Raw genomic sequence first — 19,622 nt, forward strand, 5'->3', positions numbered from 1 at the left:
CTTATGCAATGCTCTGATCAATCAATGGAGAACGTACACCGTGTGCTGTGTGTTTTCAATGCGTGAAATAGGACAGTGTGTTTAAAAATAATTGCACCAAAAAAAATCACTAGTGTATGATCGCAAACGTGATGAAGTTTATTATCTGTTTGTAACCTTCTGATTTCATTTAATTGGTCAGGTCTTTTAAAATGCATGTTGTCAGATTCCTTACAATCAGTCTTAATCTGTTAAAATACTAGATCTGAATATACTCTAAATATATCTAGCGGTAGAAAATAAGCCAGATCCAAATGAATTCACGTCTGTGAGATTGTTTACTTAATATTCACTGGCAAAATCAATGCAGCTCCACATATTATCCACTATAAATGAACACATTGTTGATATTATTACATAAATCTTGTCCTTAATTGGTTTATTTATGTTTAACTAACAAATATCAACCACATAGAGTGTATTAGTTCAATTATGTTCATAACATGTCATCCAAAAGGATGTGCATAAATCAGAATACATCTGTTTTGTAATTACTTTGAGTGTATTTAACACAAAAACCAAGTGTTCTGCATAGATCGCAGTGTGTTTGCGCTATTGGTTGATTGCGCACAATACTATCAATCGGTGTAACATGACCAAACACTATTAATTATTTCCCGATTTGACTTCTTTGTACCTGGCAGTGAAAAAGCTGAAATGCGAACATGAAATGAATATGGGCTCACCCACACACACTCCTCCACACAGCGCTGAGAGGCATGAGAGAGAGAGAGAGAAAGAGAGGAGGGGGATGGAGGAAGATGGAGGAATAACATTATCAACACTTACTGGTGAATCATCAGCATATCTGCAGCAAATGCTTCATGTTTCACACACACACACACACGCGCGCACACACACCATGAAAGAAAGGCTTCATGTCGAGTCTGATCACATTGTGTGCTCATACAGCTCCTGAAGCCGTGCTGCGGTCCACATCCTCAACAGCTTTAACGTAAAAATATACAAACTAAGAATTACATTGTTCACCCAAATATTTAAGTCAACTCAAGCCATCGTCAGTCTATAAGAGTCTGTCTTCTGTCAGACGAACACAGTTGGAGTAGTTTTCAATTTTACCTTGGCTTTTCCATGCTGTGTAATGATGTTGGTTAGGGACTTTTATTTTGAAGCTTCTAAAAGCGCATAAATAATAAAAATAATAATAATCTTGAAGGTAATTACACCATTTATTAGTATCCAATAAATAGACACATCAACACACACCGACTCTGAATAGAGAAAAAGTATTGACAAAGCTGACAGAAACTAAAACAGCTGATGGAGTATACACTAACCTGCGCATTATTCAGACACTAGATGGAGCCAAACAGTCAAAAACACAAAGCTGACAGAAATGAAAACAGCTGATGGAGTATACACTAACCTGCGCATTATTCAGACACTAGATGGAGCCAAACAGTCAAAAACACAAAGCTGACAGAAATGAAAACAGCTGATGGAGTATACACTAACCTGCGCTTTATTAAGACAAAGGATGGCGTCAAACAGTCAAAAACACAAAGCTGACAGAAATGAAAACAGCTGATGGAGTATACACTAACCTGTGCATTATTCAGACACTAGATGGCGTCAAACAGTCAAAAACACAAAGCTGACAGAAACAGCTGATGGAGTATACACTAACCTGTGCATTATTCAGACACTAGATGGCGCCAAAGAGTCAAAAACACAAAGCTGACAGAAACAGCTGATGGAGTATACACTAACCTGCGCATTATTCAGACACTAGATGGCGCCAAACAGACAAAAACACAAAGCTGACAGAAACAGCTGATGGAGTATACACTAACCTGCACATTATTCAGACACTAGATGGCGTCAAACAGTCAAAAACACAAAGCTGACAGAAACAGCTGATGGAGTATACACTAACCTGTGCATTATTCAGACACTAGATGGCGTCAAACAGTCAAAAACACAAAGCTGACCGAAACAGCTGATGGAGTATACACTAACCTGCGCATTATTCAGACACTAGATGGCGCCAAACAGACAAAAACACAAAGCTGATAGAAATGAAAACAGCTGATGGAGTATACACTAACCTGCGCATTATTCAGACACTAGATCAGGCATGTCCAAGCTCGGTCCTGGAGGGCCGGTGTCCTGCAAAGTTTAGTTCCAACCCCAATTAGACACACCTGGGCTAGCTAATCAAGCACTTACTAGGCTTTCTAGAAACATCCGTGCAGGTGTGTTGAGGCAAGTTGGAGCTAAAATCTGCAGGACACTGGCCCTCCAGGACCGAGTTTGGACACCCCTGCACTAGATGGAGCCAAACAGACAAAAACACAAAGCTGACAGAAACAGCTGATGGAGTATACACTAACCTGCGCATTATTCAGACACTAGATGGCGTCAAACAGTCAAAAACACAAAGCTGACAGAAACAGCTGATGGAGTATACACTAACCTGTGCATTATTCAGACACTAGATGGAGCCAAACAGACAAAAACACAAAGCTGACAGAAACAGCTGATGGAGTATACACTAACCTGTGCATTATTCAGACACTAGATGGAGCCAAACAGACAAAAACACAAAGCTGACAGAAACAGCTGATGGAGTATACACTAACCTGCGCATTATTCAGACACTAGATGGCGCCAAACAGACAAAAACACAAAGCTGATAGAAATGAAAACAGCTGATGAAGTATACACTAACCTGCGCATTATTCAGGAACTAGATGGCGCCAAACAGTCAAAAACACAAAGCTGACAAACAAAATTGCTAAACAAAGCAAAGACTAACCAACATATTATTCAAACACAAAATAGCACCAAACAGTAAAAAAAAACATATGATGAAGCAGAAAAATGAATGTGTATGTAAGTATATGTTCAGTATATGAACGAATTCATTTAAGGCTATTCTTAGTTCCCAGATGAGTCCGTGTTAATCAGTGGTTGTTATCTGGGAATAGCATACCTGACTGACCAATCAGAATTGGGTATTCTAGAGAGCAGTGTAATAATCTGCAATCTGGATGTACTTTATCCCTTTCTTGTGTCATGCCTCCCAAACGTCTCCTTTACTAGAATGAAGGAAATAAAATCCGTTCACTATTACAGTATTAGGAATGAGCCCCTATTTCCCTTTTCTCATATCTTATTCTCCTCTGTGTGTGTTTTTGCAGGATTCTGGCCACCGCTGGATCCCATATGAATATTCCTGTTGATCTGAGAACGCTGAGGGCTGTGCGTGTGCTGAGACCCTTGAAACTGGTCTCCGGTATCCCCAGTAAGTGAATATTTTTCATCTAGTTAACTACATACAGTATACATGTACTAATTGCAATTATGCAATCTTAAGAAAATTGCTGGGTTGTTATAATTCAACGATGGGTCAAATATGGAAAATTTTATTTTTTAAATTACATTTTAATCATACTTAAAACTTTTGGGTTTGTCAATATTTTTCTATATTATGTATGTTATTTCAAGCGTTATTTTAGAGTGTGTCATTATGGTATACCTGTCAACATTGGGATCTGGGGATATAATAAAAGAACAAATTGTTAAATCCAACCCATCCATCATCAGTGTGCTGTTTAGGCCCAACACTCAGAGAGTGGCAAAATTAGTAATAAAATAATAGCAGAAAATACCACAACCTTTGCCACAACAGTTTCCACTGAGTAGTACGGTACGGTACGGTTTGGTTTGGTACGCCGTTTCTACTGTCAAAAGGCGTACCAAACCGAACCGTACCGTACCACTTTTTCGCCACCATTTCGAAAGCGTACCAAACACGAGAAAGGGTACAAAAAGGCGGAGCCACACGCGCAGCTGAACGCTATTGCTTTACAGAGATACGTCATTCGCTTACGCAACAAGCCAGAATGAAAACAAAAAACCGCCATGTTTAAAATAGATAGAGATTACAGCGGAATTATAAATACATATAATAACGAGCCATGGTCGATCCGGGCTCAAACAAACCTTGTCATAGTTTTTACGAGGCATTCTGAAGCGTGAGTGGTTTCGCTTTCGACCCAACACAAATTGATTAAGTTAACACTTTTAACAAATTTTTGTGGATTAAACATAAAAAAAATAAGTATTTTTATTTGATTTTTGGGGGACAGTGGAAACTTAAGAGCTAAGATACTGTTTTTTTAATTCTGTATAATATAATACTATGTATGGTCTTGTTAATTATTAATAATAATAATAATAATAATAAATAAAAAATATACTATATAAATGTATATATATATATATATATGTATATAAATATATATATATATATATATATATATATATGTGCCTGACGATATTGATGACACTGTAAGCAGCTCAGCTAATGTTTACATTTGCATTGCACCGAATGTCCAATTTTATAACTCCGAATCTGTGTACCATTTTGGAGGATTGCTACAGTCCTCCAGAGGTTGCATTTTCAGCCCGGTCTGCATGCACTGAGAACCTTCAAGACTGAAATGAATGTGCATCATTTCTGTCAAGGCAACCTGCACTGCTGAAATATATTTGGCAGTGGGCTGGTTATGGAGGTCAAAACAAAGACGGATATTCCAACACACATTCTCAGAGGAGAATATCTGACTTTAGCAATATTTCCCAGATAAACAAACATAATTATTTAATATGTTCAAATATTTTTATACTTTTATTCAGCACCTTTGAATAGTTGCAAAATACTGGAAAATCCCATGAAAAATATGAGGGTTTATAATTTCCACCAGGGCAACCTGGAGTGCGGAAATAAAATTGGCTAAACTGGCAGCGGGCTGGTTATAGAGGTCAGAACAAATCCAGATAGTCCAACAGACATTCTCAAAGGAGAACAACTGACTTTAGCAATATTTTCTGAAAAGTGTTCACTTAGCATGACTCCTAAACATCTGCAAACATATCATGGCATTTCTATGCTTTAGAAACGTCCTACAAACAGCACCTGTAAATAGTGGTAAACGGAAGTGTTTACAGGAATGCTTTGTGGAAGCATATGACAGACAATAATTGGTATTCAAACTGTACTAATCCTGATGATCTGCTCCAGGTTTACAGATCGTTCTGAAGTCCATCATAAAAGCGATGGTGCCACTGCTGCAGATCGGACTCCTGCTGTTCTTCGCCATCCTGATGTTTGCCATCATCGGTCTGGAGTTTTACAGTGGGAAACTACATCACACCTGCCTGGCCGACCTGGATATACTAGGTATGGAGACCCTTTTTGGCTCTTGAAGTATTGATTTGGTTAGCTCACACCGCTAGTTTTGTGCTAAAGCAGGTTTGAACTTGTTTTTTTTATTTTATTGCTCGGTTTAAGGCTAACAATATGCACTAGCAAAAAAAAAACATTGTAGATTTTGATTGCATGTGGACTTTAAGGCTAGATTGAATAACCTGAAGTGAACTTAAATGCCATTTGACTTACTGTTTCATTCAAGAAATCAGTGATTGGCTGAAATCTCAAGGTCTTTCCTGAGCTCTGAGCATAAAAGATCTATTTCAGACTTTAATTCTGAATGGCCATCACTAGAGAGAGATGCCAGCTAAAGCTAACAAGGTCATGCTAAACGGATAATTGTTGACCCTGTGATTGAGGTGAATCTAGTGTTTCTCTATGGTAAAACTGATGATGTGCAGCTTGTGCTATCATTGGGTCGTCTCCGTTTTTTGAGGATCCTTGGACGGCAGCCTTGGTTTCACACCCTTGGATTTGTCATTCACGTCCTTCAGTCACCCACAATCCTTTGCACGCCGTCCAAACCATGAAAATAAATTTACGGAAAATGAGTCAGCATTGAGCTCAGTCAGTGTCATCGTCAAATGCAAGACCAAAACAGAGTTAGGAGATGAAATCATGCGTTTTCTGCTGTGCTCCAGTTAATTAACCGCATTATTAGACCACAGACATTTGTTGTTAGATTGTCGGTTCATTTTTAATATAATGTATTCTTTATAAGTGTATTTAATAGTGCTTTACTGTTATGACACTATATATGAGACTATATGCATTATTAAAAAAAAGCAATTAAACATTGATAGATAGGTCAGCAAATTTGCAGTGTTTAGTTTACTTGGTGTATTATAAATACCATTTGTTGTTTTCGTAACTAATTCATACATAAAATAATTGTGTTTCCTCATGAGATTTTGCTGGTATGATGCATCGCGTGATATAAAAGATGTTTTACATATGGGAGTGGCTTATTTTGTGGTATTATTGCACTGGTTTTGATAGCCACAGACTGTAGCCGCAGACTGAACAATGGATTAAAGTGTGTAATTTTCACCTCTAGAGGGCGTGTGTTCACAACAAACAAAGGCGTAGCTTGATGACGGTGTGACTGAGTTTGGAATCATGGGAGTTGTTGTCTTCATCATCCTGTGTGACACAATAATAGAGAAATATTCAACACTTATGGTAGTATGACAGCGTAAGATCTCATTCGCACAGTTGAGTATAATTTAGGATGGAAAAAATGTTACATTTTTATCAAATTAAATTGTATTCATAAGAATTAGCCATGTTTCTGATGATACATAGAATAGTTGTGTTTCCTAATGAGATTGTGCTGGTATAAAGTATAGAGTGATATTAAAGATGTTTTACCTATGGGAGTGGCTTATTTTGTAGTATTATTGTGCTGGTTTTGATTGTCAGTTTTGCTACAAAACCTGGCAACCCTGACCATAGTATATTGCCACAGACTAAACAATGGATTAAAGCACAGTGTGTAATTTTCTCCACTAGAGGGCGTGTGTTCACAACAAACAAAGGCATACTGTAGCTTGATAACAGTGTGACTGATTTTGGAATCATGGGAGTTGTAGTCTTCATCCTGTGTGACTCAAAAATAGAGAAATATTCAAGACTTATGGTAGTATGACAGCGTAAGATCTCATTCGCACAGTTTAGTATAATTTAGTATGGGGAAAATTGTACATTTTTATCAAATTAAAGTGTATTCATAAGAATTAGCCATGTTTCTGATGATACATAGAATAGTTGTTTCCTCATGAGATTGTGCTGGTATAATGCATGTGGTATTATTGTGCTGGTATAATGCATAGAGTGATATTAAAGATGTTTTACATATGGGAGTGGCTTATTTTGTGGTATTATTGTGCTGGTTTTGATTGGCCGTTTTGCTAGAAAACCTGGCAACCCTGACTGTAGCCACAGACTGAACAATGGATTACAGCACAGTGTGTAATTTTCTCCACTAGAGGGCGTGTGTTCACAACAAACAAAGGCGTAGCTTAATGACGGTGTGACTGAGTTTGGAATCATGGGAGTTGAAGTCTTCATCATCCTGTGTGACACAAAAATAGAGAAATATTCAACACTTATGGTAGTATGACAGCGTAAGATCTCATTCGCACAGTTTAGTATAATTTAGGATGGAAAAAATTGTACATTTTTATCAAATTAAAGTGTATTCATAAGAATTAGCCATGTTTCTGATGATACATAGAATAGTTGTTTCCTCATGAGATTGTGCTGGTATAATGCATAGAGTGATATAAAAGACGTTTACATATGGGAGTGGCTTATTTTGTAGTATTATTGTGCTGGTTTTGATTTGCTAGTTTTGCTAGAAAACCTGGCAACCCTGGCTGTAGCCACAGACTAAACAATGGATTAGGGCACAGTGTGTAATTTTCTCCACTAGAGGGCGTGTGTTCACAACAAATAAAAGCGTAGCTTGATGACGCTGTGACTGAGTTTGGAATCATGGGAGTTGTAGTCTTTATCATCCTGTGTGACACAAAAATAGAGAAATGTTCAAGGCGTATGGTAGTATGACAGCGTAAGATCTCATTCGCACAGTTTAGTATAATTTAAGATGGGGAAAAATTGTACATTTTTATGCAAATTAAATCGTGTTAACTCATAAGAATTAGGCTTTTTTCTGACTATACATAAAATAGTGCCATTTCCTCATGAGATTGTGCTGGTATGATGCATAGAGTGATATTAAAGATGTTTTACATATGGGAGTGGCTTATTTTGTGGTATTATTGCGCTGGTTTTGATTGGCCGTTTTGCTACAAAACCTGGCATCCCTGACTATAGTATATTGCCACAGACTGAGCAAGGGATTAAAGTCACAGAGTGTAATGTTCTCCTCTAGAGGGCGTGTGTTCACAACAAACAAAGGCGTACTGTAGCTTGATAACAGTGTGACTGATTTTGGAATCATGGGAGTTGTAGTCTTCATCCTGTGTGACTCAAAAATAGAGAAATATTCAACACGTATTATTATGGTAGTATGACAGCGTTAGATCTCATTCGCACAGTTTAGTGTGATTTAGTATGGGGGAAAGTTTTACATTTTTTTAATTGAAATTAAATTGTATTAATTCATAAGAATTAGCCAATTTTCTGACGATACATAAAATTATGTTTCCTGAGATTGTGCTAGTTTTGCTAGAAAACCTGGCAACCCTGACTAAAGTATAGGATGCCACACACTGAGCAATGGATTAAAGGCACAGTGTGTAATTTTCTCCACTAGAAGATGTGTAATTACAACAAACAATGGCATATTTTGATGATGGTGTGACTGAGTTTGGAATCATGGGAGTTGTTGTCTTCATCCTGTGTGACTCAAAAAGAGAGAAATATTCAACAAGTATTATCATAGTAGTATGACAGCGTAAGATCTCATTTGCAGAGTTTAGTATAATTTAGGATGGGAAAAATTGTACATTTTTATGCTAATTTAATTGTATTAATTCATAAGAATTAGCCACTTTTCTGACGATACATAAAATTATGTTTCCTGAGATTGTGCTAGTTTTGCTAGAAAACCTGGCAACCCTGACTAAAGTATAGGATGCCACACACTGAGCAATGGATTAAAGGCACAGTGTGTAATTTTCTCCACTAGAGGGTGTGTGTTCACAACAAACGAAGGCGTAGCTTGATGATGTGACTGAGTTTGGAATCATGGGAGTTGTTGTCTTTATCCTATGTGACTCAAAAAGAGAGCGTAAGATCTCATTTGCACAGTTTAGTATAATTTAGTATGGGAAAAATTGTAGATTTTTGTATCAAATTAGATTGTATTCATAAGAATTAGCAATTTTTCTGACAAACAGTAGTTGTGTTTCCTCGTGATATTGTGCTGGCATAAAGTGATATAAAAGGTGTTTTACATATGGGAGTGGCTTATTTTGTGGTATTAGTGCGCTGGTGTTTATTGGCCATTTAGTTAGTTTTATTAGAAACCTGGCAACCCTGAGTGTAGTATAGATGCCACAGACTGAGCAATGTCTTAAAGCCACAGTGTGTAATTTTCTCCACTAGAGGGCGTGTATTCACAACCAACAAGGCGTATTTTGATGATGGCGTGCACTAACTTGCCTAATGAACCTAATTACCCTAGTGAAGCCTTTTAATGTCACTTTAAGCTGAGTACTAGTCTCTTGAAAAATATCTAGTGAAATATAATGTGCTGTCATCATGGCTAAGAGAAAAGAAATTCTATTCTAGTGTCTTTTTAATATTGTAATGATAAAAGCCCTTTAAGGATGCATATTTCTGATGGAGAAACACTCCTAATTGTAGTGTACTTGCTAACACTGAGCGTTTTTTCAGATAATGAGACGGTGGACTCATCGGAGGTGGATTTTGCGTGTGGTGTGAGGAAATGTCCTGATAAATACACCTGCAGCGGCTCTTGGATTGGACCCAATGACGGCATCACGCAGTTTGATAACATCCTGTTCGCAGTGCTAACAGTGTTTCAGTGCATCACTATGGAGGGCTGGACGGCGGTGCTGTATAATGTGAGTTCATACAGATTTACACTTGACTAATGCAAACTTATCAGCTTTATTTATCAGCAGTGGTAGTGAAGCAGTAGTTTCACTGTCTGGTTTCTAATCCAAATATCCAAACATTCTTAAATCAAGAAGCATTTTCTAGACAAGCAAAAAACACTGTTCTGTTTTCAGAAATGAGTCAAAATTAAGTGTTTTTTTTCTTAAAATAAGCTAAATAATCTGCCAATGGGGTCATAAAATAATATTATTAAGTAAAAACATGTTTATTTTGCTAACCTCATTGGCAGATTATTAAAAGTGTTAACTAACACTGTAATGTGACAATGTGTTCAAACACGGTTTTAAGGAGCAAACAAACAAATTCTACTGTGATGAGTGTTGAAATCATGCTGTAATTTGTACATTCACTCAAACATAGTGTTTAGTGTTTGACACTCAGCAATTATGTATTACTAGACTGTATTATATCAAATAATATATGCAGTTGAAGACTAAATGATTATCCCTCCTGTAAAATTGTAGTTATTATTTTTCCTCCAGTTGATGTTTAAAAGAGCAAGGAATTTTTTCACAAAGTATTTTCTATACTCATAAGTATTTTTCTTCTGAAGAATGTAAATGTTTTTTTCGTTTGGCTGAAATAAAAGCAATTAATTAAATATTTTTACTATTTTCCTTTATTTATTCATTCATTCATTTTCTTTTTGACTTAGTCCCTTTATTAATCCGGGGTCGCCACAGCGGAATGAACCGCCAACCCATCCAGCATATGTTTTTTTACGCAGCGGATGCCCTTCCAGCTGCAACCCATCTCTGGGAAACACCCATACACTCATTCACACTCATACACTATGGACAATTTAGCCTACCCAATTCACCTGTACCACATGTCTTTGGACTGTGGGGGAAACCGGAGCACCCAGAGGAAACCCACGCAAACGCAGGGAGAACATGCAAACTCCACACAGAAACGCCAGCTGACCCAGCCGAGGCTCGAACCAGCGACCTTCTTGCTGTGAGGCGACAGCACTACCTACTGCGCCACTGCTTCGCCCTCCTTTATTTATTTATTTATTTTAATTTATTTTAATTAATTAATATATTTATTTATTTTTTATTTATTTTCCTTATTTATTTGCTAATTTATTTTCATTATTTATTTATTTTCCTTACTTGTTTTATTTATTTGTCTATTTTCCTTTTTTTATTTATTTATTTATTTATTTATTTATTTATTTATTTATTTATTTATTTATTTCCTTATTTATTTACCTTTATTTATTTATTTTCCTTATTTATTTATTTATTTATTTCCCTTGTTTTATTTATTTATTTATTTATTCTTTTTTCTTATTTAGTTTATTTATTTATTTATTTTCCTTATTTATTTTATCTGTATATTTGTTTATTTATTTGTTTCTTTATTTATTTTCCTTATGTATTTAATATTTTTAAAATGTATTTAATTAATCATTTTCTTTACCTAACCAAATTAAGTTTTTTTAATTGCACTTTAAGCTGAATATCTTGCCAAATCACTAATAAAATATTTCTACTGTCATCATGACAAAGATAATCTGTTATTATAAAATAGTTATAAAACTATTGTTTAAAAATGCATTAAAAAACTAGTAAAAAATGTGAAAAGGAATTTAAAATTCACATTATTTCCCTTTAACTGTATAAACCACACCACCCACCACCCACTATATTTATCCTAAAAAAAATCATATAATTCTATAATTAGATCATTTTCTTTTCAACTTGTACTTTGTTCATATGATATTGTTATTTCCCCACAGACTAATGATGCTCTGGGACCTACATGGAATTGGATATATTTTATTCCTCTCATCATCATCGGCTCATTTTTTGTGCTTAACCTTGTTTTGGGTGTCCTTTCTGGGTAAGAATAACACACTCATTTTTAACACACTAATAACACATTTTGTTATTTGATTAATTCATTCAGACTAAGATTTTATTTACTTTTTTGTCTCAAAACCCAAAAGCAGACATACAATAACGTCATATTTTCTTTCATACACAAGGGCGGTAGAAAAAGGATGCAGAAGCACTCTAAAAGCATTACTAAAGTAGTTGACATAACTTCTGAATTCATACAGTACTGTGTGTGTGTGTGTGTGGAACAGAGCAAATGGAAGTCATGTGGGGAATAATTACAGGATTACAGGCTCCCAGCTGTGCATTATTTCTCTAATTCAACATCACGGAGTCAATTATTTCACTTATACTGCAGTTAGCACACATTGTTCTGCTGTTTTATTTTAAGGCATTCTGTCTGTATGGCTAATTTCTAATAATGCATCTCATCCTCGGCCTCTGTTGCTAATTCTAAAATGTCAATTAAGTGTGGTGTTTAATTAAGTATTTAATAACTTAGACTTGAGAGAGAGATAGAGACTGGTTGGTTGGTTGGTTGGTAGATTGGTTGGTTGGTTGAATGGATGGACAGATGGTTGGATGGCTGGTTGGTTGGTTGATTGGTTGGTTGGATGGATGGACAGATGGTTGGTTGGTTGGTTGATTGATTGGTAGATTGGTTGATTAGTTAGTTGGATGGATGGACAGATGATTGGTTTGACTGGTTGATTGGTAGATTGGTTTTTTAGTTGGTTGGATGGATGGATTGACAGATGGTTGGTTGGTTGGTTGGCTGGCTGGTTGGTTGGTTGGTTGCTTGGTAGATTGGTTAGTAGATTGGTTGGATAGATGGACAGATGGTTGGTTGGTTGGTTGGCTGGCTGGTTGGTTGGTTGGTTGCTTGGTAGATTGGTTAGTAGATTGGTTGGATAGATGGACAGATGGTTGGTTGGTTTTATTGGATGGATGGACAGATGGTTGGTTGTTTGGTTGATTGGTTTGTTGATTGATTGGATAGATGGATTGACAGATAGTTGGTTTGTTGGTTGGTTGGCTGGCTGGTTTGTGGGTTGGTAGATTGGTTAATAGATTGGTTGGATGGATGGACAGATGGTTGGTTGGTTGGTTGATTGGTTGATTGGTTGGTTGGTTGGATGGATGGATGGATGGATGGATGGATGGATGGATAGATGGTTGATTGGTAAAATGGTTTGGTTGGTTGGATGGATGGACAGATGGTTGGTTGGATGGTTGATTGGTTGGTTGGATGGATGGATGGATGGATAGATGGTTGATTTGATTTGGTTGGTTGGATGGATGGTTGGATGTTTGATTGGTTGGTTGGATGGATGAACAGATGATTAGTTGGCTGGCTGGTTGGTTGGTAGATTTGTTGATTGGTTGTTTGGTTGGGTGGATGAACAGATGGTTTGTTGGCTTATTGGTTGGTTGATTAGTTGGTCAGTTGATTGGTTGGTTGGATGGGTGGACAGATGGTTGGTTGGCTGGTTGGTTGGGTGGGTGGATGAACAGATGGTTGGTTGGTTGGTTGGTTGGTTAATAGGTTGATTAGTAGATTGGTTGGTTGGATGGATGGACAGATGGTTGGTTGGTAGATTGGTTGATTGGTTGTTTGGTTGGATGGATGAACAATTGGTTGGTTGGATGGGTGGACAGATGGTTGGTTGGTTGGCTGGTTGGTTGGTAGGTTGGTTGGGTGAATGAACAGATGGTTGGTCAGTTGATTGGTTGGTTGGATGGGTGGACAGATGGTTGGTTGGTTGGCTGGTTGGTTGGTAGGTTGGTTGGGTGAATGAACAGATGGTTGGCCAGTTGATTGGTTGGTTGGATGGATGGACAGATGGTTGGTTGGATGATTGGTGGATTGGATGGCTGGTTGGTTGGATGGATAGATGGATGGATGGATTATTGGTTGGTTGGTCAGTTAGTTGATTGGTCAGTGGGTTGGCTGGTTGGTTAACTGGTTGTTTAGTTGGTTGATTGGATGGTTGGTTGATTGGTTGGGGGATTGGTGGAGTGGTTGGTTGGATGGCTGGCTGGTTGGTTGGTTTGTTGATTGGTTGATTTGGTTGGTTGGTTGGATGGTTAATTGATTTGTTGGTTGATTGTTTGGTTGGTTGGTTGAACATACAATGATAATAATAATAATAATAATAAAAATAATAATAATAAAAATTTGCAGCAAGTGGTAAAAAGTTTCATAAGTTTCATAAGTATCATTATTCCGCCCTGACTGAGAACTAATTTAGCTTTGTGTTGCTGTTGTGTAGCTGTTGCACACCCTATAACATTTGACTATCAATCAGAATAAAACATAAAAAGCACACATTTAGCACACAGAGATAGAGTAAGTTTAATTGAAAGCTCCACATTCAAACATCTTTTATACATGACAGAAACAGAAATCTTTAATACCGTAACTCAATATTTCATGGTTTGATAATATAAGATGCTATGTTGAATGTTGAAGATGTACAGCCAGTGAATGAAAGTGAGAATGATTGGCTTCTGGTGGGCCTGCAGTCGTGGGTGGGCTGGAAAGCATGATTGGTTCACTAGGGATTGATTACTGCACTCTTTCTAAAGTAAACCAGCCTCCACAGAGTTTCTCAGCACATCTATAGGCTTTACAGGTTGCGAAAGGTCAAAACTTAAATTACATGCATTCTCTTGGCCATTTACTGAATTTGTACTGTGTGTATGTTTAATGACACTTCATTTTGCTTAACATTTCTCTAGGGAATTTGCTAAAGAGAGAGAGCGGGTGGAGAACAGACGTGCTTTTATGAAGCTCCGACGACAACAGCAGGTGGAGAGAGAACTGAACGGCTACCGGGCATGGATAGACAGAGCAGGTACTGACAAATATACATAAATTCAGCCAATCTATACCATGTAAACAGTGGTAGAAAGAGAACTGAACTATCATACTCAAGAAAAAGCACCATTATAAAAATATAGTGCAGGTTAAAATGTATCTGTTGTAAACACCACTCAATGTAGGACTGCACAATATAGCATGGATATTGCAGTGTGTGTGTGTCTGCAATAGTCACATCGCAGCATATGCAATGCTGAGTTGGGATTATAGTTGATCAGCACAACAATTGAGAATACATGAGATTTGTGAAGTACAGTATTTGCTATTTAAAACCATAACAAAGTGAAACCTTATCATGTTTCAAAGGTGTTAAAGCAGACAGGAAGATGCGTTTACATGCTGAGTGAATCTGTGAAACCCAAAAGGCAAAAATCCAGCTGCGCTGAAATGTTAACGCTCATGTTATGACCTTTGACCAGGGGTGTCCAGCAGGTGGCGCCACAAACAAGCAGCACTGATAGAATACATGCAGTTTGTGTGAAAACGTAACATTCTGTAGTGCATTTACTGATTGTTTAAGGACATTTGGTGATTTCAGTCATAATACAGTCGACATCATCATCATCTAAACAGTCTCTCAGTCATTGTATGTAATGATTTTGCATCTTTTTGGACACTTAGCATCTGCCACATTTGTAATACAACCGTGTCTTGTGGTCAGTCTGTCTGATAGTATTTTGCAATGTGTGATCTTCAAATGCGCATTTTCTAAATTCTTGCCCTTTCCTTCAAACTGTTCATGCAATTTTCCAAACCGTGCATAAAAATAGGTGGATGGAATCATAGCTGGAGGTTTTGTCAATGTGTTTGTGAAGGTTTTGTTTGGGGACGTGTTCGGTTTGAGTTTTCTTCAGTGGTTCAGATACCAGTGTGTTTAGAGGATGAGACACTGCAGGTTTTTCATTGGCAAATTTCCATTCACAAGTGTTTATTTGCAGTTGTGAATTGCATTATGGGATGTTGATCTCTGCTCTGTCCACTTTTGATGTTGAAAATTCAACTCTACAGTGACTTTTACTGACATTTTAGTCATTTAAAATAAAAATAAAATATAATGTATAAAAAAACAAGTATCTAGAGAAATAAGTGTGTAAAATGACAAAAAAAATGTGCTGCAGTTAATTACAAGGTGTTTGTAGCATAATATACAACACCAACACACACTATATAGCACTGCAGACTATTACACATGACAATAGAAGTCTCTTTGTACCACTTTTTAGGGTTGTTGGAAGAAAGATCAAGCTCCCATAATGCAACTCAAAAGCAGAAATAAACAGGGCAAAATAAAGACATGGATCACAAAATATGGAAAACTAATTTATGGATATTTTGACAATGGGTAGTTTGAAGAATCAGCAAAATCATTGTTTTAAGAGTAGTTTTAGTTTTGTTCCCTGATCTGTTTTGGTTGTCTAATTATTCATACGGGCACATTTTTTAGTGTACAGTATGTGTATTTAGCACATGCTGTTTTTTTTTAGATGTTGTGCCTGAAGCCTGGAGTTCTTTCGATTTGTTTGGGTCAAAGCATGGGTTGTTTTAAATATAGTCACCCGCTAGTCAACAATGAACTGGTGACAGAGAGCTATCAGAGAAGTGCGGGCGAGATAATCTGGAGGAGTTGTGAGGAGACTGAAGGGAAATGTGGTGTTACTGTAAGCTGAGTGCTAAAAGTGCTCCAGAGACCACAGAAAAGAAGACCAGAGGTTTTTTTTTAGGAGCCGGTGATGCTTTTACAGTTTTACAACAATCATTCGCCCTCCTGTGAATTGTTTTTTTTCTTTTCTTTATTAAATATTTCCCAAATGATGTTGAACAGATTCAGGAATTTCTCACAGTATTTCCTATAATATTTTTTCTTCTGAAGAAAGTGCTGTGCATGTACCCTATTGGATTATTGAATATCAGCATATGTCTATCTCTGATATAATAGCTGAGACTGCTCTGCTGTAGGTGCTAGTTTTGCAGTATTTTATTTACTTTGGCATTTGTGAAATGATTTCAGCCAGGCTAGCGAAGTTTGGCTGTCTTTGGCCAGGTTCAGTGACAGACTGTGCTCTGATTGTGTAGTACACCTACACTACTCTTTTCACATTTCACCCTGCCACCCACACCTGAACACAACATTCAGGTGAACAGGAGTGTGAGAAGCTGCTCGATCGCCCACACGCTGAAGGGTCAGAGAAAAGGTGACACTGACTCACTGACTGGAGTGTGTGTGTGTGTGTGTGTGTCGTCTGTGCTCAGAATAGTTGATGGTTCTGCGCTATCCAGCAGATCACTGATAAGAGGCATACAAACTGTGGGGGGAATCTGTCAAATTTGATTACACTGGTTTATTTAAACTACTTGTTAAAAATGAGTGGCGGCACGGGTGGCTTAGTGGTTAGCACTGTTGCCTCACAGCAGGAAAGTCACTGGTTCGAGTTCCGGCTGGGCCAGTTGGCAATTCTGTATGGAGTTTGCATGTTCTCCCCATGTTGCCGTTGTTTTCCTCCAGGTGCTCCGGTTTCCCCCACCCTCCAAACACATGCGCTATAGGGGAATTGATTAACTAAATTGGCCGTAGTGTATGAGTGTGTGTGTTAATGTGTGCATGAGGGTTTTCCAGTACTGGGTTGCAGCTGGAAGGGCATTCGCTGTGTAAAACATATGCTGAAATAGTTAGTGGTTCATTCCGCTGTGGCGACCCCTGATAAATAAGGCACTAAGCCGAAGGAAAATGAATGAATGCTTAAAATGAGCTGAAGCAACACAATTTTGGAGATTTTTTTTGGGACAACTTAATTGTTTTATGTTCAGTCCACTTAAATATGCAAAAACTAGTAAGTTAACTTAATTCCTTAATGTTGTAAAAACACAAATCGAATTTGTGTAACTCATTTTTTACAGTGTATTGATTATTGTAATGTTAAAGGTCTCCTTAAATTAAAATAAAGTTGTTTAGATCTTAGTATCAGGATATTTATAAGCTAGTGTGCTCCAAAACAGTGACAAAACATCCATTTAGAAGATATAAACATGTAAAGCTGGCAGTTTACCAATGGATCAATCTTCTGACCAATTAAATGCTCTCGAGTATGTAACATGCTCCTCCCCCTTCTCATCGGCTTGAGCTCAACCACTCTCACTGGCAGAGCTGTGATAAAAACGAAACTCTATTGGCTGTCTAGTGGAGCTAATCTATGCCCCGCCCTCTCTTTATATTTTAGTTGAGTTTACATCAAACATTGAATATAAAAAGGTTCATTTTAAAGCACTTCACAAGACTTTTAAACCACCAGGGTGTACTTTATGTTGCTTATTACACATTTACTTGCCACAAAATGAACATGTTTGTAAAATGTTAAGCTGGGACAAGCTAAAGTTATGCAACAAGAAAACAGAAAACAGAACAAAATGATTTTCTATTGTTTTTTTTAATGCATAATAATTAATAACCAGCCATCTAGTCTACAGATCGCTGGAGAACTACACACCTGCCACTCTAATAAACTACAACTCCCACCATGCACCTCACACACACCAGTTCCTGATTCCCCCTGATTACACACACAGCTGGAAGCTCATGATGGACTGATTACCAAAACTACAAACACAGCGCGCGCACACACACACACACACACACACACACACACACACACACACGCGCACACACACACACACACACACACACACACACACACTCATACACAACTTTTTTGCTGAGTCTTGTAAACTGTAGGTGTTATCCCGGCCCTGTCTAGCCATGTTTTGTCCTTTGTTTGTGTCTTTGTTCATGTTGGTTTGCGGCCTGGTATGGCAACCGAAATCCAACGTCTGATAGACGTCATAGTGGTGATGTACACGCAAGTGTACCGCCAACTTATCTAGCATATGTTTTACACAGTGGATGCCCTTCCATCACTGGGAAACATCCACACACACTCATTCACACACACACACTACGGACATCCTCAAGTCATGCTGGAACATCATTAGAAGTTGATTTTATGTTGTGTTGGGAAGTGTCCAAAATCCAACGCCAGGCCAACATCTTAAACTAGGCATGTCCAAGCTCGGTCCTGGAGGGCCAGTGTCCTGCAAAGTTTAGTTCCAACCCCAATCAGACACACCTGGGCTAGCTAATCAAGCACTTACTAGGCTTTCTAGAAACATCCGTGCAGGTGTGTTAAGGCAAGTTGGAGCTAAAATCTGCAGGACACCGGCCCTCCAGGACCGAGTTTGGACACCCCTGTCTTAAACCAACATTATATATGACGTCATATTTCTTTGTCAGGTATGGCAACCAAACTCCAATGTCTGATAGACGTCATTGTGGTAACGTATACACAACCTTAAGCTGTGACATCACTAGATGTCGGGTTGATTTTAGGTTGGACACTGGGCATTGACGTCGGCCTGACGTTGGGTTTGGGTCTGACATGTTGTCCTGTGCCTGCTGGGAAAGCATAAGGGAAAAAATGTAAGGAGAATAGAGGGATATGAAGTGGTATGGGTTTTAATGTGATGGAAGTTGGTTGACTTAAAATTTGCCCAGATGATGAAAGACTGAATTTTCTTTTCAGATCAGAGGTGTGATAATGATGCCGTTTATTATAATGCAGTGTAAATTAACTTCTGTTGTTTTCTTGTGTGTTACAATGATTATGTCTACTGTTCAGCTTCTTAAGATTATTATATTAGAATTGTTTTGAAAGTATGAAAATGTCAAATAAATGTTTGGTTAAATCTCTCTCTCTCTCTCTCTCTCTCTCTCTCTCTCTCAAAGAGGAAGTCATGCTTCAAGAAGAAAACAAGAATTCTGGGAGGTCAGCATTAGATGGTATGAATTTCAATTTCAGAGATCTGCACATAAATAAATGTGATCACGCTTTACAATAAGGTTTCATTAGTTAATCTTACCTCATGTATTTACCAACTGTAGCATCAGAATTTTCCAGAAATCACTCTGGGCAAGTAATCGACTCGGGTTTCGTTCAAATTAAAAATGTTTACCGAA

At 37.7% G+C, this 19,622-nt stretch overlaps 1 protein-coding gene across 1 annotated transcript in view; it reads left to right on the plus strand.

The window, feature by feature from the left end:
- The window catches only part of cacna1eb (calcium channel, voltage-dependent, R type, alpha 1E subunit b), a 146,635-nt gene that overhangs the window by 27,800 nt on the left and 99,213 nt on the right, over positions 1–19,622 (plus strand). Inside the window, exons 4-9 of the mRNA XM_056470502.1 lie at positions 3,204–3,307; positions 5,090–5,248; positions 9,644–9,834; positions 11,634–11,737; positions 14,476–14,591; positions 19,392–19,445. Of these exons, the coding sequence (XP_056326477.1) occupies positions 3,204–3,307; positions 5,090–5,248; positions 9,644–9,834; positions 11,634–11,737; positions 14,476–14,591; positions 19,392–19,445 (728 nt within the window). The remainder of the gene's footprint in view (positions 1–3,203; positions 3,308–5,089; positions 5,249–9,643; positions 9,835–11,633; positions 11,738–14,475; positions 14,592–19,391; positions 19,446–19,622) is intronic.

Source organism: Danio aesculapii, chromosome 2 (genome assembly GCF_903798145.1).
Source record: "Danio aesculapii chromosome 2, fDanAes4.1, whole genome shotgun sequence".
NCBI lineage: Eukaryota > Metazoa > Chordata > Actinopteri > Cypriniformes > Danionidae > Danio > Danio aesculapii.